Here is a 22,085-nt window from a genome sequence, read left to right as displayed (position 1 = left end):
TAATATTTAATTAGATTAAAGGCAGTAACGGTGAATTTTGGAGAGGTCCAGGCGCATTATTTACTAAATAATTTGGTTCTTCTGCATAAAAATAGTTTCGTAAACATCGAGGAATTTTTTGTTTTTGATTTCTTTTAATAATTTTACTTTTGAAATGCAGTGTCCAGTATGAAGTGCATGTTTTGCCATGGCCGATTGTTCCTCTTGTTGATACTTCAGACATGCTTTATGTTCCTTGACTCTCTTTTTTATCTTCCTTTTTGTTTGGCCAATGTATTTTAAATTACAGAAGTGTATCTCTCTGTATTTTTAATGTATTTTTATTTAAGTCTAAATGGTTTGTATTATTACTTTACTTTTATTTCTCTTATGTGGGTCTGACGATGTGTTCATTGAACACGAAAGGCCTTACAAAAATAAAAATAAAAATTTCTCAATTATTGGAGTGTTTGTTCATAAATTAAGCATATACGAGTTCTTTTTATAACAGCTTTGTCTCATTAACTAATGTATCTGCGTATCTGGATTATAAGAATGGAAAATAGTTTCGCAGAAAATAACAATGTTTTATAAATATAAGTTGCAAGGTTTTTATGTATAACGGGAATAATGAAAGAAGGGAAGTATCGTTGAAACAATATTAGCGAGATACTGCTTGTTTTCTACTCAAGTCTTCCTTTAAAATACTTTTCTGGGTAATAAAAAGAGCTCTAAGAATGGATCTGAAAGCACCTCCCCCAAGCGATGTTACCAAATGTAAGTAGAGTGGATGTAATACAAATATTATGCAATTTGTTTTCCAGTTTTATTTTAACACACCAAATAACTTTATAAATGTAAAAACACTTGGTTTTCTTTTGAGTCCAAAATATATCACCAATCCATTTTGATCTCTAATTAAAAAGTAATTCTATATATTTACAATACATGATTCGTTTTAGTTGTACAATTATCACACTGATGTTGTTATCTATTTATCTTTGCCATTTACAGCATATTCTGTATCAGTTTATTTAATGGTTGATGAAAGAAAATTTTGAATGAACCATTTTATACAATCCAGGCTTACCTAACCTGGCTTTTGTCTGTTTTTTACAGTGAATTAACCTCTAAGAAATTTTCTGCCAAAAATAAATAACAACCTTTGTATCAACTCCAGACAAAAATAGTATCCCGATTTAACTGAAGTATTGCAATGTTATGGTTAAGATTTTCCAAAGAGATCTGCCGCTTCAAGTTGTTGCAAAACAGAACTCAGTGCTCCATTGAAAGCGATTGACTTCCAGTTTATTTAGTAAAGTATTGTCGTCCGCCGAGTCATTACTATTTTCTAAATCTTAAAAAACAAGAATAAATCTTTTATTTTTGGAAAAAGTTGTAATTTGTTTCACTATTAAAGAATGTACCATTAATAACGTTTACCCTGTCTAAACCCACACTGGCAACTCACTTGCAATATATTTCTGCAAAAATAACAAGGTGGTACTTAGTTCCCTATATTTCTGGTGGAATCAGACGAGGATATTCCAGGTCTCAGAGACAGAGAGCTGACATATGATTCCAGAGCATGGATGTTACAGACATCACCTGAAACAGAAGGCTACTATATTAAGTTTGTGTACGGGGGCGTATGTATGCTATCCAACACTATGAACTACAGGGTTTCAGAGGCAATTGATTCAGTTTCATGATGATCCGTTTCAGTGTATCTTATGAACTAAAACGAATATCCATCTCAACCTTGTGACGTGTGAGCGAAATGTTAAAGGAACTGAGACAGTATTCCAGCCGATTATTTCGATAGATTCTTGCATTAGTTTAACAGAATTACAGTGAGCCTTGTTGGAGAACTAGCTGGATATCCTTGCTTTGCTACGCGATTAAAACATAAATTGTTTCACTTAGTTTGTTGAGTGCCAACTAAAAGTATCGTCCAAAATTCCTCTGTGCACTGTGTTTGTGTCGAAACCCGTGTTGCAGAATCACCATGAATGTCGAGAGCAAGCCACATACAGCTGGCCGTTGGAGATACCGGGTTTATTCACTGTCATAGAAAAACAGAGTTTGACTTGGAACTGAAACCTTTTAAATTTAAAATTGGAACGCATGGGAATACGAGCATGGAAGATTATGATTCCTGTACTGCAGACAATGAATATGCACTCTAATAATAATCAAGATCTAAGAGCAAATGTCAAGGTTCTTAAAACTGCAGTGGGTTGTTTGAATTGCATTGAATTTTTTAATTTGTCTTTTACTACACCAGGTAAGCTTTAATCTGCATGTAGCATTTAGTAGTGTAGGAAGATATGTTTTGGGGAAAGTAATAGTCAAATAAGTTAATAAGCTGGTTTGATAAAATTTAATGAATATAAATAACTTAAATATTCATCCCAAAATATGCATAGAAATATTGAAATAAATGTTTAATTTACTGAATTTAATTTGTATGTGCGTAAATTAACAATTTGAATACTTAAATACAGTATATAATTTGTTTATAAACTTCCTTGGTGTGCAAATACATATCAAATTAAATTATATGCATACTATACATAAAAGTCCTACAGCTTTTAGTAAAATAACACAGAATATTCACTAGTTGTTCTTTATTATCAATTCCCTAAGCGGGTTCATACATTATTTTACATTTGGTACGTAGTCAGCTCTTTACTCAGAGAAGCCTACCCACACATCACATAGCGATATGTTTCAATACAACATATTTAATTGTCTTTTTTATCTAAATACTTACAATTAATTAAGTTTGGCTTTATCAACATCTATCTGTTTATACATTATATTTATTTCTGTGCATTGTAATACAAATGCTTTGTTTTTACGCCCAGAAAAAATAGAATAAAACAGAACGAAAATGTATAAAATTGAATGAAATAGTATTTAAAGCATGCAAGTTCCCTTCATTACATAGTCTACGATTTGAATCGTTGGCGTCCTTCATTAAATATATGTTTCTTTGAACCTGTGTTTTAGTACCTACAGTGTTAACGCTGGCTGTCAAATATTGATTATATATAGTTTCAAAAACAAATTAGTGCATACATAAACGATTTTTTACTGTCCAAATTAACTACGAATTACTGTTTTACGGATAAAGGGGTTCAATACTAAGTACAGTAATTACTGATTTACAAACTAAACATTATTCTGAAATATTGTTTGATATTTCCTAGAGTAATGTGAAAACGCGTAGAGCCCGTATCCTATTTATTCAGAAGCTCAACCGCTATCGAAGACACATTGGGAGGGAAATTCCATCAAAGTCCTCTCAATAAAGAGCAGCTCTTGAAGTAATTGACTCGGCGTGGGACCGCGCTCGAGCGTCTGCCACTTTTAAATCCCTCTTTAAATGGATGGAGATAAACTCCAAACAGACGGATTGAAACTGTCGGAAGTAACACCCCTTCACTCCAAAGGCAAGGCGTGGTGTTGGTGCTAATGTTGCTTTTTAGATCTTGAAATCGATTTTATCTGAAATCGATATTATTTGGAGAGCTTTATATAAATGCAAGGTTGCAATGTAGCCAGTAATGAGATGATAAGAGTTTTCTTTACAAAAAGGCACAGTGAATCACTGAATGATTTAACTTCGGGTCCATATCTAGACGTCCAGTTTCATGACATCAAGCATTATTAAAAACAACACGCCAGTTCAAAACGTAAAATTTTATAACGTCAAAATTTCGTTTTGTTTGAAGTGAAGTAAGTGTTATACAAATCTCCAGTTTCAAATGAAAACATCAAGTACAGTCTGTGGAAATGCTGATTATTAGTTCACTCATGTCCGAATTAGAAAGTACTACAAAAGATCGTATTCTCAAGGTTATTTACAATTACTTATAACTTGCCTATTTCAGAAAGTAAATGTTCAAACCCAGCTCGCGTGATGCATCGCGCCTTTTGCAGGCACTACTAAACTAATGAGCGCTACGTTACAAGAAGACGCTCCCCTCTTGGTTCTTGCATTTAAGTGTCAAAAATGTGAAAATTTTACTTTACCACATGACTTTTAGCTTCAAGGAGGAACGTGTTTTAATTCTTTTCTTAACGAAATTATTTTTTTTAATAAAAACATCTCACTTCTTGAAGCTACAACTCATCTAAATACAGCAAATTTCAGATTTTTACATTCAGCCGTTTTCATTTGAGTCTGATGACAAAGTTTGCATAAATTTCCTACTGTAAATGCCTGTAATTTAACGTGGAGTCATCAAATAATATTTTATTATTTTTCTGTAATTAAAGTTGTCGTAATTAAAAATTAATGTACAAGCCCAAAATCGGTTGCACTACCTTAACAACAAACAATACAATACAATAGTCATACAATTAAAACAAACACCAACGAAATAACTAAAATGTCGATGTAAAATTCCTTTATTTATTTTTAGATGGCTCCAACGAATTAAGTTTGAACTACTAGTGTTTTAGACTGTTGAAGAAGTCGGAGTCCGTAGTTATCTTAGTTAAAGGAATTGATGTAATATGATATCATGGAATTTTGAACGAAAGTAGACATTTTGAGGTACGTATTGTTTCAGGGTTCATGCAAAATTGAACAACATTATAAATAGTAGCTTATGCGTGGTAAAAGAACCAACATATAAAATATCGCATCTATATAATAAAACTTAATCGCAATGCAGTTAATCATTTTTATAGTCGTTGGTCCGAGGAAGGTATTTATGAAAATAAAGAATGGTAAAGTTTCCCGGAGTACTTAAAAGATCGAAAAGAATGATAATGATATTCAATTTAACTTACACTAAAACAGGTACTGACTTTTCAACTGAAGTTCACCAAAGAGGTTGAAACATTTGTTGACAATTAAATGTTAGAAAATATTAAGTAAATCGTGCTTGATCAGTAATACAATGCGATTGCAAAGACAAAGTTATTGTCTAATATTCACTTAATATTGCACCAGTGATGAATTTAAAACATCAAATGCTCTGGAAACACTGTTTAAAAACTGTTATAAAGACCACCCTAATAAAAAATTACGTTACTCAAAACTGATTGGCTGCCTTTACATTGAAGCTGACATTGTCTTTAAAACAGAGGATCTTTTAATTTTATGTCACTGGGCTATTTTATTGGATCAAACAGTAACAGTATTTGAACAAGCTTTCATATAATCCGAATATCAAACATTCTTGTTTTAATTTACGTAACATTAAGTGGTTTTGATCCTTCGCTGATCTTGGCTACAGCTCTTGTTGTGTGAAACGCCTGCAATATAAGTGAGGTAAGACCCTCAATGTCTGGAACAGACGGTACTTGGACTAGAGATTATTATTAACTGGCAATTTTCAAATACCTCTGATCATACAATTGGACCGAGCTGGGCGTTACTAAATATGAACAATTAGACTCAACATTATGAAATTCACTCTTTGTACAGCATTATAAATTAAAACCTGAACGTTTGGAAACAGAGTGAAATAAAAAAGTTGAAATAAGTTTTTGACCAAGATTTTTTGAAGCATCTGCTTAACTTCACAGTTTTCTGAGGAGAAAACTAAAATCTTCTATGAACGAAATAAAACCGAAAGCTTGCACCAGCGATAACATGTGTACTCCGATGATCAAAGCAATGAGTTCCTACGCTTCAGCTCACTTTCAAGTGGAATATTTCTGAAAAATTGAGCGTTGTTCACCACATTCTTGAAATCCATTCTCTCGCGCCTCAGATCCGGAATCTCATGGATCCTGGAATGTCAACCTACAAAGTGAATATTACAATACGTTCTTGAGAGGTTAAAGAAATTTCCTCTTTCACACTCATCTCGCATCGTAGGGCTATAATACCAGAAACTTGATAATGTCGTAATCGGGAAATTGTACTCTGTACTTTGCACCACCATTGGTTTGGTTTTGGTTGGGGCACTTGAAAATGTCGCATGTAAAAATTTTGTCATGTCGTCGGTACCAATGGAACGCAGAAACTAATAAGAAAACTGGAACATAAGCAAGCGAAAGAATTTAACTTAATTTTATATTGGATTTATGGTTCAATTTTCGATCCTCCACAGTGGCCTAAGAGAGTTTTTAAGGTCCCACATAAGTGTGTTTAAAATTCAATAACATTTTGATATTTCTAATTCTTTATAAATAATTATAATTGAATATTCTTATTAGTTTCTTTACTATAAACCCCTCAGCAATAACTATTACTCTCGTAATCGACTTAAGCTAAAAAAATAAATTGTATAGTTACGCAAAAACATGTATAATACATTACTAAATATAGCTTACGTATCCGCTAAATTAAAGAACAATTATTAGTCTGTGGTTACGCAGGAAAAATAAGTACGTAGTAGTACTATGTGAATGCTACAATTTTTGACCGAGTACACATTATTTCAGAGAAACCTGAAATCCTCATGTACTAAAATAGGAGTTTATTTACTTTTTGTTCTTTTAGGATAAGAAGCTGAGGAACCCCTCATTCCATTTAGTCCTAAAATTAAATGTGCTCTTGCTTCCGCAGTAACAGGATATTCAGAATGGAAACGTTGGGGAGGAACCGCCTCCTGTCTAGATCCATGACCAGAGATAGCGTAGTAACACCTCGGTTTTGCTGTATCCAGTGTAGAAAAGGTATAAACCAGTCAGAAGTAAATCCTTCTGGGGTATAAATTTACTTCCTTTGCAATATTTGAAATACCAATAATTTATTCATTAATATACACACATATAAATGTATCAACTACATTAAACCTTTGTAATAAGGCGTATCAATGGACAACATTTCACCTTTATGACAAATTTGGAAATAATCATCGCAATCCCACTGAAATAAACTACTTCACCGTCACCACTAAATTCAGAGTCCAGTTCGACTACAAGTAGCTTCACTGAAATATGAAAATTTGGCAGGGGTCTTTTGGAATAGGCTGATTTAGGTCGGGTGATGAACAGGGTAGCACTGTCTCTTGTAGCAGCACTGTCATTTGTCACTCAATACCTATGGGAATATGTACACCATAGCCGGAGTCTATTCCGCTTTGACGGTGTGCGCTGCTTTTACCAAACAAGGCTTATGGTATTCTGGGACGTGGTCGGTACACCATCCAGTGATTATTTCAGGCAAGGAATAACTGCTTTGCTCTTCACTAGTCTGTCTGGAATCGATTCTTACAAATACTGGGACAATCCAGTCCTACAGCGTTAAGCGTGCTTAAGAGAAGCATGGCGCAGAGGTTGTCATCACGAACAGAGCCCTTGGGAGTACAGTAAATGAGCCCACATCCCAGCGTAAGTAGCCTTAACTGGCCACGCCGGAAACGAAACAGGGAGACCTTTTTCCTCGGTATTCGTGGAATATTCATAAAGTCTGGCACAAACAAACCAAAAGCCAACATAACATATCTAAATCTAAAATTTGTACAGCACGCAGTTGCGTCCGGAAATCTGCCTTTGAACGCCGCTATCTCTTCATCGTACTCTATCACAACCAACGAACGAAAGAAGTTGGTGGTATTTATGTACAAGGTGAGTCCATGGAGATCATATAAGAAGACGGTTAAGATATATAAGATAATCTGTGTAAAAAGGAAAATGAGAAAAGTATGGCTGATGGCTCCTAATTTCCACAGACTGTATGGATGAAGCAATTAGGGTAAATGGTTTGCTAATAAAAAATTATATGTTGAGAGAGTCGGCACCGAGCACACACACACGTTTACGTGTTTACGTGGATCAGCATTTAAAGTGGAATCATCATATTAATTATCTAGTCAAAAAGCTAAGAAACATTAATTACTCCCTGTACTATACAAGAGACTATATAAGACAAAAATATTTAATACAATTATATATTTCATGGTTTGAAAGTAAGTTGAGGTATGGTATAATTCATTTTGGAGGAACTTACCCAACGATATTAAAACCTGTCATAGTGTGCCAGAGAAATGCTGTTCGAACCATTAGTACCTAATTTAAAGCGTTTTGACAGAGTAAGCCATATTTTTAAAGAACGGAACCTTTTAACATTTCAACAATTGCATGAATATGGCTTAATAATGTACACGCATACATACCTAAATAATTTTACTATATTACAAAGGGAAAGGATAACACGATCTGCTGAAAATCTTGCTCTAATGGTTCCACGATGTAATGAAGAAATTAGTAAACATCAATATTGATATTTAGGGCCTACTCTGTTTAACAGGTTTATCATATTCAAGAGAAATAATATACTTATAGAGAATAAGAATAAAATTAAGAATTCTGCCTTAGATTTTGTAAACCGTCAGAACCACTGATATTTATGTGTATACATCTATGTAATCATATATGCCATCTTAATATAATATTTATTTATTTATTTTTTGTGTTTGTTAATGTATTTGTGTAATATTTAAGCATATTTATTTGTTATCATTGTTACTTAAGTATTGTTGATTGTTTTTTTGTCTTGCTCATAGTATTTAGATCGTTCTCTTACCATCAGAATCAAATGTACCTTAAGGTACTCATATGCTGTCAACTGTTTATTTGCATTTTCGTCAATTGTTATGCCTTTTATTTACTATAAGAGATTTATAGAAAAGTTTGTGCAAAGCTTTACTGGATGTATTTTGTTATATTTGCTGTTATATTATATTTATATAGTCTATATTGTTGTTATTCTTGACTTATATAATTTGAAAATTTCTATGAAAATCAACAGAAGAATAATGTTAACGGTCTTTCATGTAAAATTTATAGATATAATAAAAATGGTAAATAATAAGCAGATAAAATGTAAAAATAAGGCATATTATCTTTTATTATATATGGCATGATAGTATTGTATAACTATGATTGAGGGCTATGTATATTGTATACTATCGTAACTGTTTTTCCCACGCGTGCTACTTGAAGCACATGGGAATGAAAATTCAAAATGCCTGTAAAATTATTGCCAAATAAAGATTTTTTGAACCGTTTTGAACTGAACACACACACACACACACACACACACACACACACACACACACACACACACACACACACAGAGAGACACACACACACACAGACAGATAGATATGTTATGTTTCTATATATATATATATAGAAACTTACTCAATTCCAGCCGGAAAAGAGTGCTGTATGATAGCTCATGGGCGGAGGGGACTAAAGAGGCATTCAGTGGAACCTAAACACCAAATGGCCACTGGCGTTACCCTAAAAATAACATTGATGAAACGGATAGGCGTTAATTTTCAAGAAGGTGTTTAGGCGCAATCAGTGGATATTGTCTCTTAATAACGACCATCTTAGTAAAGGCGTTTCCTCAACGCGAAGAAAGGTTGATAGGGCATCTCCGATGATATATTCTAAGGAGTGGATGTGCGCCTTCAGGCGTTTTGCTTAGAAATGCGCTGTACTGATGTATATCATAGAAGAAACCAGCAGACTTTGGGTCCAGTTTCAAGGCTGAGATGTAAGAGTTGTCTTTAGGAATTATAAGGACATCATAGATCCATCATCGTCTTTCTCAGGGTCGACGGCCCTTTGGAAAGAATATTGCGAGTCTTCTGAAAGCCTACGAAAGAACTTGGAACCATCCATTCAGGACCTTTGGAAGTAAAGAGGACAAACAGATCGTAATGAAGGATTTAGTCTGATTCAAACCTTCTTTGTTGTGATATAAATACCTCTTTATAAAATCTACAGTTTCTAATTAATTAACATGTCTGTGAGCTCTAGATCCCTGAACAGGCCGCAAAATCGGAGGAAGATGATTCTATCCCATTTGTAAGCATTCTATCGTTAAGTAAAAGCAATGGCAACGGAAAACGTGACCCTGAGTATTTTCCGAACATCAAGGCGACTTTTGTGATGCAGGTGATTGTTGATACTATCATAGGACACGATGTTGATATTCAGAGTTTTTATTGGAAAATGTCCTTGATCACGGATAGCATGGTGACAACCATTCTTCTGAGAATAAGAATAAGTGCAAGGATAACTAAGGGTTGCTCCCAAGGTGGCCCTTTCCCCTTTCTTGTGGTCCTGGTTGTGGATGACGTATAATTTCTTTGAACAATAGTGCATTCTTCTCATAAGTTTATTCAGAAAATATTGCAATTCTTGGGAATTGCAAGCTTAACACACAGTAACAGAGTTAACTAATAAGGCCATGAATATAGCAGGAAATTGGTGTGATGGGATTTTGTAGCGTGGATCTGGCAAAGGGAGTTGTCTATGAGGAGACATCATTTGAGACCATTATTCCGACGAAAGACACTGTTATTGAGTTAAAGATTAATATATTTATTTCATGTTTTGATAGGTTTCTATACTGAGGTCCACATCTGGATAAAATCATTGTAAGAAGCAAATAGTCTATAGTAAAGTACACAAGTTTTATAGCTAGTTCTTGGGCACTTGAGCCGTGAGTCCTGTCTACGTAATTAGACGTGCATTAACGTTTAGAGCTGTTGTCTGGTGGTCAAAAATGGATGTCAAGAGAGCGGTAAACAGGGTGGCAATATCTAAAGGATGGCGTACCTAGAGAACACCAGACCTTTTTCATTAGTCCGAGCATTACTGCACATTATTGTCTTATTGTTGCTTCTCTCAACATTATATACTGATTGCAAGCCGGAGTAATTATGACTTTTAGCATGAGATTCTGTGGTCCATTTCAGGCTGCAGCTGGGGAAATTGTAAAATTCGTATGGTGATTCAGAGATATGATTTCTTGCACATGATAGCAGATCACATGCCTTCCTTTCACAAATCCTTCAGTGTACTGATACCTTACAGTAATGTTTGTTCTGAGAGAAGTAATCTGAGATTGAATGTTTTTCTAATGGCTCTAAGACAGAAAGACGCACAGGTGCTGTAATTGCATGAGCATGAGAACAACTGATGGTCCTTGTGGACTGACTCGCATTCCACAGTCTTTCAGGCAGAAATCATTGTGAAATGCCTTAATAAATTTGTTTGTAAGAATCTTCGTGTGCATTGATCGTCTAAGATGATTAGTATTTTCAATGATGGCCAGACAGCTTTGAATGTGTTGGAGTCATTGAATGTTTAACTCCAAGACAGAAATAAAGAAAAAAATATCAATGTCGAACATAAGGAGGTCGAGGAGAACGAAAGAGTTGGTGTTTTGGCAAACTTGGCCTCGGCATTGAGCATGGCAAGAGCTAAATTGGAATTCGCATTGCGGAATTCCTAGATATTAATACTTTGCAACTATTCCGAGGTGGGCTTGCCCTGAACACAAGACAAGATGAAAATTTCAACTGGGTTTAAGCATGTTTTTGCAGGTTCTAGTTACTTTCCCGCAGAGTAGTATCTGTTCTATCCTTAAGGTGGTTGTTGTTTTCAGGTCATGGGTCTATGAGGCCTATATATATATGAAAAACATTTGCACATAGCTGGCATACATAGAAATGGCCCGCACTGTACATTATTTAACAAACATGAAAACACTGCTGAATTACAACTTTTTTAACGACCTACGTCGTAAGGAAACAGTATGCCATATATAGCAATTTGGACGAGGGTGGACATTTTCTCTTGGGAGACCTGATTGGTTCCTTTTAGCGTTTTGTGAGACTGCCGAAATTGTAAAGTGGTAGGCAAAATAGTACATTTCCAGGATGCATTAACGGTTCTTTGGGGCTTCAGTGATTGGCAGTGACAGACAGCCCCTTAGAAGAAAAAGCAATAAATAGGGCAGATTTTGTTAGCATTACAACACAAAAAACAACACATAAAATAACTTGTTTTAATGTTTATTTTACGTACAAATAAAACTAACTTGTATCCCTTATGTTTTAATGTAGAAAATTATAAATGTTCTCGAAAGATTTACAAGCTACTGTAACACATGCCAAATGGTAAATTTAATCAAACCCAAGAGCAAACATGTGTGTATAGGTCATGGTTATACAGTCATCCAAAATTCAGTCGCCACGTCATTTCTAAACAGTTGTGGATTTTTGAAGATTGCTTTTACCAACTAAAAACTTTCAAGTTGATTCCCCACTTTTCAACCTGAAAACCCCCCAGATACCGATTTTTGTTCAAATCCGCCGAAATATTACCGGGGAACGAAGGATAACTCCTTTCCCCCCTTGTTTGATGCCGCCATATTGGAAATGAGCCTGAACTCCTCCAAAACCAAGTTTAGATCAAATCTGTCCGTCCATTTTTCATCTTGGAACGGTGATACATAGCTAATTCCGGTTTGGACCGAAGCATTTCTTGATTCGTAAAAATGTAAACCTCATAAACCTGCAGAGATCAACAAAGTTTTACTTGAATTGGTTAAAACGTCTAGAAATGACAGGAGCGGTAATGACTTTTGGATGACTGTGTGTGTATAAACACACAAGTACGATTTTATACAAAATTCAATTTTTAATTTCAGTATATATCCAATATCCATATCCACCCATTTTGAGTATTTACATATAATCCAAATTGATTTTCTTCGCAATTACTGTAGTCTCTCGTAGTTAGATACATAAAATATCGTAGTTAAACATATATAATAAAATTATAGCCTATTTGTTATTGCTAGTAGTCTATTATTATTGATTCTATGAGTTACTAATTTAATTGAAGCTAAAACAAAAATTGCATCATAACGTTTCTTAATAATCAGTTGAACCTTTTTGTAAGTAACTGTACCCAAAAATGAAAAATGAAACTTTTCGCGAATAGACGAAACATGGTGTATCTATACCATAGTGTACCAATAGTGTGTACCTTATTTACATTCTGGATTATGAGTCAAAAATTGTATAAAATCTTGAAATTATTTGAATTTCTAAAATTAAAGTTATGACAGAAACTAATTTTAGATTTTTCATTTGGGTTTTTTACAGTGACTAGCTGTTTTAAGTTACCGTAATTTATGGTTATTCCTATTATCACTATTTTTTTCTTAAGTTGCCTGTTAGTGGTCCTAAAAGTCTCATCATCTATAAGTACCGTATTGCAAAGTTTAGAATTTATCTTCTTTGGGAATATTTAACATCATTTTTCGCTTCATCTTTTTCGCTCAAGATGGCTGCTTTTTCGCTCAAGATGGCTGCTTAGCTTGGATTACTTGTGATTTACTCTCCAATTTATGCTTCATTACGTGTGTCCTGCTTGATTTTGTGATCTCAACTTAATTAATTTTGATCAGCTAAGTGATTTGTCTGTAGAAGTCTGAATGTTTCACTAACCTCATCTAAGAATAAATATTTTTACGAATAACTCTGCTCTATATCCCTGTATTGTCACTAACGATTGTCAAAGCAAACAACTGTCATCGTGTAAAGTCTCCACGTCAGTTTGCACAAGCGCCACAGCCTTCTCGATATACATCGCATATCTCTTCTTTTCTTCACATATACTATAGCAAATGCACTTTCATCGTTGGTGGATCGAGTAGCTATCGATGCTTTGTGTATTTTGCTCATCCCTGTCAAAGTTCATTTCTGAAGGCCTTTAGCGCATATTCTTCTGTTCAATTAACTATACTCCAACATGTCTTTATTGCCTGATGTGGCTGTCTGTTTGGTTTGTATGAAGGTAGTATTAGACACTGAGAAAGGGATTCAGTGTGAGAAGGAATGTGGTAGATGGTTTCACTCCCATTGCATGAATGTGACTGATACGGAGTATCGCAAGTTGGCCACTGATAATAAAGTTAAATGGTTTTGTAATAGGGTGGACTGTACCAAGCCAAACCAGCATCCGCTCAACCAAATGTTTTCTCGGTTTGATGTGGTCGCTTCGCAAATGGCACTTGTTTTGACCAAATTGGATAACTTAAAGGATGTTCCTGCGAACATTGGCGCCATTAAGGATGAACTTGCGTTGAAGTTAACAAGAAGTTAAACAATTTCGAGCCCCGCATTGCTGATATTGAGAAACGTGTGGAGACACTTGAGGACCATTTGAAGGACTTACAGACTGGCAATGAGTCCCGGGTCGGGATTGAGTCTGTGTTGGAGGAGATGTCTGATAGATCTCGTCGGTCTAGAAACATTATCATACATGATTTACCTGAAAGCAGTAGTAAAACGTTGGCTGTAAGAGTTGAGCACGACAATCAGCTTATTGCCGTCTTGATAAGCAAATTTTGTGCTAGCAAGGATATGACTTTTAAGTCTTTCCGTATAGGAAAACCATCTGCTGTAAAGCCCAGACCTTTGAAAGTAGCATTAAATAGTTGCAATGATGTCACCGACTTTGCCAAACACTTTGATCAATCTTCTTTAGACGGCCTGGATTCTCGTCTCTCTGGAATTAGTTTCTCCCGGGACAGAACCCCTCAGGAAAGAAAGCATCTCTCTAATCTTAGGGCTGAGTTGAGGAGAAGAGAGGACGCTGGTGAGATTGGTCTCACAATCAAGTATACTCTCGGCATTCCTAATATAGTCAAACAGAGTCCAAAAAACTAGCTAACTCTCGGATATCTCATCTCACGGTATATTACCAAAATGTTAATGGTCTCCGTACCAAATTAAATGACCTCTGTAAAGCAGCAGCTACATGCATCTATGATATACTGGTTTTCACAGAGACAAACCTAAATTCTGATATTCATAGCTCCGAATTGGGTCTTGATGATTTTAATGTGTATCGCCACGACAGATCTTCTCATACTAGTTATAAAGAAAGTGGAGGTGGGGTTCTAGTGGCCACTAGGACATATCTGGGATCTAATGTTATACATACTTCTGTAGAAGATATTGAATGCATCTTTTTGTCTGTTAAGGCCAATAAGTTAGATTTACCTATACTGATTGGAGGAGTCTATATTCCACCACAACAGCCCGCTGTCACCTACACCCGCTACTGCAGTGCAGTCGATGAGGTTTTTTCGGATGGTACTACTTTTTGCCACAGTTTGTTGCTGGGGGACTTCAACTTGCCGGATGTGGATTGGGCTCGAATTGATCCTCTCGCTTCTAATGGAGCTGCTTCCTATATTATTGAAATGGCAGCCACTTATAGTTTAACCCAGATAAATGCTGTGCTCAATCTGCGCGGGGTGTTGTTGGATCTCATATTTGGCTCTGACCCCTCTGTTTTGGTTACTGCTGCCCTTGATCATCTATTGCCTATTGAACCTGCTCACCCGGCTATTTGTTGTGAAATACCTTCTCCCCAAATGACTGTCGATGACCAACGTGTAGTCTACAATTTTGTTAAATGTAATGTGGGTGAAATTGCTCGAAGATTGCATTATTTACTTAGAACTGTTCAATATGACCTGCCTGATGTTTCTGATTTCTTCAATGATCGGTTGGACAAGATTCGGAGTATTGTGATTGAAAACACACCTACTAGGAAGGTTGGCAAATCAAGGTTTCCCATTTGGTTCACGGCCGAGTTGAAGAGGATGACAATTCTTAAGAGGACTGCTCACAAGCGATACAAGGTCACTAATCGACTTTCAGATTACGAGGAATTTAGGCATGTCCGCGCTCTCTGCAGGGACCTCAGCTCTGAATGTTATAGGGGTTATATTGCACATGTAAATGGTTCAATTCCCAGGAACATTAAGTCCTTTTGGAGCTTTGTCAATGGAACTTTGGGAAGTCATCGGACATCATCTGACTCATATACCCTTGGAGATCGTATGGCTTCAACTCCAATTACAGTTTGTGATCTTTTTGCCGACCATTTTTCTTCCGTATACTCTGCTTCAAATGTGACTGTGCCACCATATAGTTTTGATCTACATACAAATTTATCTTCTTGTGTGTTTGAAGTTGATGAAGTTAAACGAAAGCTTGATTTGCTGGATCCCTACAAGGGTACTGGCCCTGATGATATACCTCCTCTAATTCTCAAGAGATGCAGTGATATTCTTGCTCCCCAGCTAACCGTTATCTTTAATAAGTTTCTACTCGAAGGTGCTTTTCCGGATAGACTCAAGTCCAGCTTTGTGGTTCCTATACACAAGTCTTCAAATATTGAGGATGTCCGAAACTACCGCCCAGTTGTCATACAGCCTGCACTTGGGAAGCTGTTTGAATCACTTGTACTGGATCGCATTGGATTTTCCTTTCGCCACTATCTTACATCTGCGCAGCATGGTTTTGCAGCCGGAAGATCAACTACTACTAACCTTGCATTGTATGAAAGCTTTATCATCGCAGCTTTTGGAGATGGAATGCAGGTTGACACCGGTTATATTGACTTCTCCAAGGCGTTCGACACTGTGAGTCATCCGCATCTTCTCGCCAAACTTAACGCTTATGGTATCACTGGCAATCTTCTACAATGGTTTCAATCATGCCTGGCAGACCGTAGTCTTTCTGTGAAGTTTTTGGGTGCCACTTCTCGGCCTTTTTATGCTACATCGGGGGTGCCTCAGGGATCTCATTTGGGCCCATTCTTGTTTACTGTATTTCTCAATGACTTGGTGGATGTTATCAACGTAAGATGCTTACTTTTCGCTGATGATATTAAGGTTTTTTGTCCTATTTCATCCATTGAGGATTGCCATCTGTTACAACGTAACTTTAAGAGAATCGAAGAGTGGTGCCTACTCAACGGAATGAGACTGAATGCCGAGAAGTGTGCTATTGTAACATTTCACAGGAACTCCAAGCCTTTGATGTTTGATTACTGTCTAAGCAACACTACACTTTGCCGTAAGACTTACATTAGAGACCTTGGAATTGGGTTGTCTTCGGACCTAAGCCCTGAATTACACATAGACATAATCACCAGGAAGGCTGCTAAGATGTTGGGGTTTATCATAAGGACTTCTAGAAGCGGTCTTAGTGTTGAGGCGATGAAGATAGCATACACAGCGCTAGTTAGATCTGTGTTGGAGTACGGCTGTGTTGTGTGGTGTCCCTACCAACTTGGACATATTCAGCGACTCCAGAGCATACAAGATCGCTTTGTTAGGATAATTGGTACCAAGCTGGGATACAACTACAGTGAAGTTCCCTTGGAGTTGGTAGCGGATCAATTGGGGCTGGCTCCATTATATGCGAGAAGGAGACTGCATGACCTGGTGTTTCTACAGAAGATCCTCACTGGAGATATCGATTGCTCGGAGTTACTCCACCTCATCAATCTCAGAGTACCTGGTAGAACTCGGTCTCTGGACATCTTCTGTGTACAGCATTGCTCCACCAACTATGAATTTCACAGTGTCATCCCCAGATTACACCGGCTTGGTAACCTAATCTGCCATCACCACGACTTTTTTTGCAATAGTGTGTCATCGCTGAAAAGGGTATTTTTATTATTGGGCTACACTATGTAAGCATTATCTGATACTGGATAGTTAGAGCATTGTTATACCAGTTCGTTTTATAGCTCTTTTGTATTTTATTGTTGAATTGTACTAGTTACTGTATTTGTTGATTATTGCCCTACTATATTTCGTAAATAGTTATTGCACCTTGCCGATATTGCAGTTATTTTCAATGTGTTTTTCTATGTAGATATTATTGTTATTTATTACTTAATATATTTATTTTGTATATAAACTGTATATTTTAGATATTAATGGCATGTACTGGTTGCATGTTGTTGGTTGTTGTATTAATTTGTTTTATGGTATATGAATCTATACAGACTGCTCGTGCATGAACTAGTCATAATGAATCAAATGTATTGCATGTCTGTCAGTTGTTTATTTATGCCTAGTAGTTTATTGTGTTTAGCATATTGTATTTAGCATATTGTATTGTTTGCATGTAGCCTACATAATTTTCTTGGCTTCTCTCCTGTGCATGAGTATGATTCACTTAAGATGAAGTTTTGTTTTGTTTTGATTGTATATATTGCCATCTTGTGGAACATGATCTATTATTATATTACTTGTAAAAATGGTGACAACCGTGTATAAATAAATAAATAAATCATTGGAAGATGTGTTTGACGAATTAGCTGTTATCCCACACAAAGAGGCTACGGAGACATCTCAAATCTTGTAAACAGAATAATTCATCGATTGATATCCCATATTAAGTCTTGATGAGACAAACCCATGATACCAAAAAACCTGATTTCTAATCACTCAGTCCCAAATGGGTATTGTTTCAACTAATGTATTATTTTTGTTCTTATTTAAGCCTCAGCGTCTTAGCTATGCCGGCTTCGATGTTCACTGGTTTTTATTGTCAAAGTACATGATTGGACTTCCCCATGATTTGAATCCGTGATCTCTAGGAATGTAAAGTTCTGACATCAGTTCCCTATTCTTCTTCTATTCTCGACCTTCAAATCAGGTGTCACTCAATGGCCATTTTAAAATGTGTGTTAGCACTTTGTTCTTACAAATTTACATACAGCAACCATTTGACTTTCACACATAAACTGAAAATTTTAAAAGAAATATTACATTATAAGCGCAATGGGAAGGGCTTATGAAACTTTACAATATTGTAAAAAATATACCAATGAATTTGAAAAGTAGCGTACCGTACAGAATTTTAATTTTATTAGTGTACATTTATTTATTGCTTGAATCGAATTAATTGTATCTTTAAATATGATGGAATTTGGTGTAAAGGAATTACTCCTTTAATTAGTAATGTCCGATAAAGATTTCAAACTCGAATCATAATTATTATTGATGAGAGAACAATTTTTTTGACTTAACTGAAGAGAGTTTTGAACGAACAAGTACACCTGCGCACTCTATCGATCGAACCATGAAATTTCACTAACCGCGTTCAGCGCCTTTGTGATTGTGGCGGTGGAATTTAGAGTTACTGAGTGGTGCTGCTGACAGACATTTATGTATTCACTTCTTGTCTTCGTTAGTGTTGTGAAAGTTATGTTTGAGTCATACTTGATAAAACTGTTATAGACATATTACAATTGTTCGTATACATGTCAGCTTACTAATGAAGTTTTATTGCAGTGATTGTTAAAAGGAGTTCAGTTTTACTAGTTCTGAGAAGTCGTCTTTTAACAGAGATTTTATCATAACCCCAAACCATACTGAGTTCAAGTGCGATCAAAATGGCTGCAATTAGGAAGAAATTAGTAATAGTAGGAGACGGAGCCTGTGGTAAGACCTGTTTACTTATTGTATTTAGCAAAGATCAATTTCCAGAAGTATATGTCCCCACTGTCTTTGAAAATTATGTAGCTGACATTGAAGTTGATGGTAAGCAGGTAGAGTTGGCTCTTTGGGATACTGCTGGTCAAGAGGATTATGATCGGCTCCGCCCTTTGTCCTATCCTGATACTGATGTTATTTTGATGAGTTTTTCAATAGATTCACCAGATTCTCTCGAAAATATACCTGAAAAGTGGACCCCTGAAGTAAAGCATTTTTGTCCAAACGTGCCTATTATCTTAGTTGGCAACAAAAAAGATTTAAGAAATGACCCTAATACCATCAAAGAATTGGCTAAAATGAAACAAGAACCTGTCAAGCCTGAGGAGGGTAGAGCAATGGCAGAAAAAATCAATGCATTTGCTTATCTGGAGTGTTCTGCAAAAAGCAAAGAAGGTGTCAGACAAGTCTTTGAAACAGCAACTAGAGCAGCTTTGCAGCAGAAAAAGAAGAAGAGGAAGGGTAAATGTAGGCTACTATAAGATTGGTTTGGTTCTACATCATGTTTATTTTAGTATTGAAACAAGAGTTGTATTTTGTGTTCCTAAAAGTCTAAAAGATATTAAAAAGTTTTAAAAGCTTTAATACATACAAATTTAACTGCCGTGTTATTTTGCTGTTCTTATAGTTTATTAATGTAAATCTTTAAATGTATCGTTAGAGATTTATTAGTCAACACATCTAGGCATAAGTTACTGTTTTTGATCTTTTATTAAGATTAATGAAAAGAAGTCCAACCGAATTGAAGAGTAGATATACTTAACCCTTGGCACACCTAACCTAACCTTGGTATCTAACTGAATCCACAACACACAATTTTTTTAGCTATCAGAGTTAACTATAAATCAAATGGTGAGGTACTGTCAGTTACCTGATTAGTGAATAGAGCTTATGGTAAATTATGTACATGAATCGTACTACCAGTCACATCATAGCCTACCCATTGTTTGGTGCTCCAAGGGTTAGGTATTATTTAAAAAAATTGTAACATATAATTCTAATTTTATGTGGTTTTTGTTTTTAAAATAAATATGGCCTAAAATGGTGCTTGGAATGTAATGTTTCCTAAGTTATAAAAAATCAGATAACTTCATCAAAATAAGACTGAAAGACCCTATAAACAGTATTTTTCAATATGATGTGTTTCATACCCTATTAGTATTGAGTATATTATATTTGAATGAATAAACAACAAACTCAATTAAGAAATCCTTTTGCTATAAAGAAAACATTTTATATATTGCTTAATTTCTTTTGGAAAGACACAATTTTCTGTTAGGAACCTATTAGGCCTAATTTTAATATCCTTATTACCTACCAAATGAAGGTCTGGTTATTGACAGTTGTATAAAGTAGGCTATATCAATCTGATCACAAATTTTTTTTATTTTAAAATTATAACAAGTTTTCATGTAGGCTAGGCCTAAATGTTTTATAGAAATTGTCTTAAATATGTGAATATTTAGTTTGCTATTTTCAGAACAATTTACTAAGTTAGGCTACTACATTGAACTGTGTGAATGGAACTGAGAATTGATGAAGTTGTACTTACCAATCCCTTCAGATACTTTTTATAAACTTTATAAACTTATAATTATTTTTAATTATGATGCAACACAATCTTTAATAACTACTTAATTTAAAAAAATATTTTACAATGTGTATTATCCTACAACTCAAAATATTGTATAATCTTTAATTTTTTGGTCAATAGTGATTGACTGGCTGTTGAGTTTTGAAAACGGGAATGTTTTGGTCTCAGCAAACATCTTGGGATTAAAGGCTAACAATGCAAATCTATATAATGAGTACTGTGAACAATGAAACATATATATTTATGTGTTTTGTACCCCATATACATAGTCAACATAGTTATTTAATGACACTAGCCTATCTCAGGTTCAGTCAGCCTGAAATAAAACACTCCCACAATACCAGGAATATTATTAATTTTAATAGATTGAGCAAAACTCTTGAAAACCATTCTGTTATTGCACGGAGGGTGTACAACCATTTGTTACCCTTAGTCCTAAAGTACAATAAAAAAATATTTTTGAATAAATATTACTTATGGCTGTTAGATAACCCATTTTATGCCCTGGGCGAGTTCTTCCGATTAAAAAACAGTTTATTTTTAATTCCCCAATACCGCTGGCTGTATCTGAGTATTGTGCTTTATGTTTGCGCAATTTAAGATATATATAATTAATTAATCTAAGTTTTATAACTGACTTGGCTATATGTATAACTAAAGCTGTAATGAGACTTGGTCAATGATCTTTATTTTATGGCAATAAAAAATGTTGATTGATTGATTGAGTAAAGATTTATCCTCTTATAGCAAAGTCCAAAAAAAATCCTTGAAATTGCAAGAATACTTTTTTTATAGTAGGCTTATACGAAAGTGCCAAAGATTTTTACTGTTAAAAATACTTTAAATTTTAAAAAGTTATTTAAGTTAGTAGCCTGAAATAATTGGTTTCAAATTGAACCACTCATAACTAATCTAATAACTTTATAACGTAATATAACTTAATTGATAATTTTTTTTCAGTTTGAAGTAGGTTTACATTATAGAACAAAAACGTAACTTCAAATTTAGCAGTTTTTGCTATCTCTGGTCAGCTTAACTCGGTATTAAAAGTTTGGCTGTTGTATAATAAGCAACCACCATGACAATCAAATAAGTGAACTAAATTATCAGTTAGAAATATTTGAACTATAAACATTCTAACTGTAGATATTTATAATTTTTAATTGACTTTATTTTACATAATAACAATATTGTTTAAAATCAATTCAAATAAAGTAGTATAAATCATATGCGCAGTGAGTAAGTTACATGTACAACAGCAATGAACATGCTCTTTTTGTGTCAAAATATATTTTAAACACTGAACAATATTTTAAATGGATACAAGAAAATGGTCTTTCTCCTTTAAATCCAAAGTGTCCAGTTTGTAGTGATGACATGAAAACTAGTATTAAGGTGGAAACTAAACATTGTTTT

General features: G+C 35.0%; 2 protein-coding genes across 5 annotated transcripts in view; one reads left to right on the top strand and one right to left on the bottom strand.

Annotated features, from left to right (window-relative positions):
* Nucleotides 1-22,085, bottom strand: part of LOC124357305 (protein PALS1) — a 262,643-nt gene that overhangs the window by 183,884 nt on the left and 56,674 nt on the right. The gene's annotated exons all lie outside the window — the stretch shown is intronic.
* LOC124357306 (ras-like GTP-binding protein Rho1) lies at nucleotides 18,713-21,394 on the top strand. Its single transcript, XM_046808975.1, has one exon. The coding sequence runs from the start codon at nucleotides 18,976-18,978 to the stop codon at nucleotides 19,555-19,557; it is 582 nt and encodes a 193-aa protein (XP_046664931.1). The 5' UTR covers nucleotides 18,713-18,975; the 3' UTR covers nucleotides 19,558-21,394.

This window comes from Homalodisca vitripennis, chromosome 3 (genome assembly GCF_021130785.1).
Source record: "Homalodisca vitripennis isolate AUS2020 chromosome 3, UT_GWSS_2.1, whole genome shotgun sequence".
NCBI classification, from domain to species: domain Eukaryota; kingdom Metazoa; phylum Arthropoda; class Insecta; order Hemiptera; family Cicadellidae; genus Homalodisca; species Homalodisca vitripennis.
Note: the sequence above shows the minus strand (reverse complement) of the source record. Positions and strands in the feature narration are given on the sequence as shown.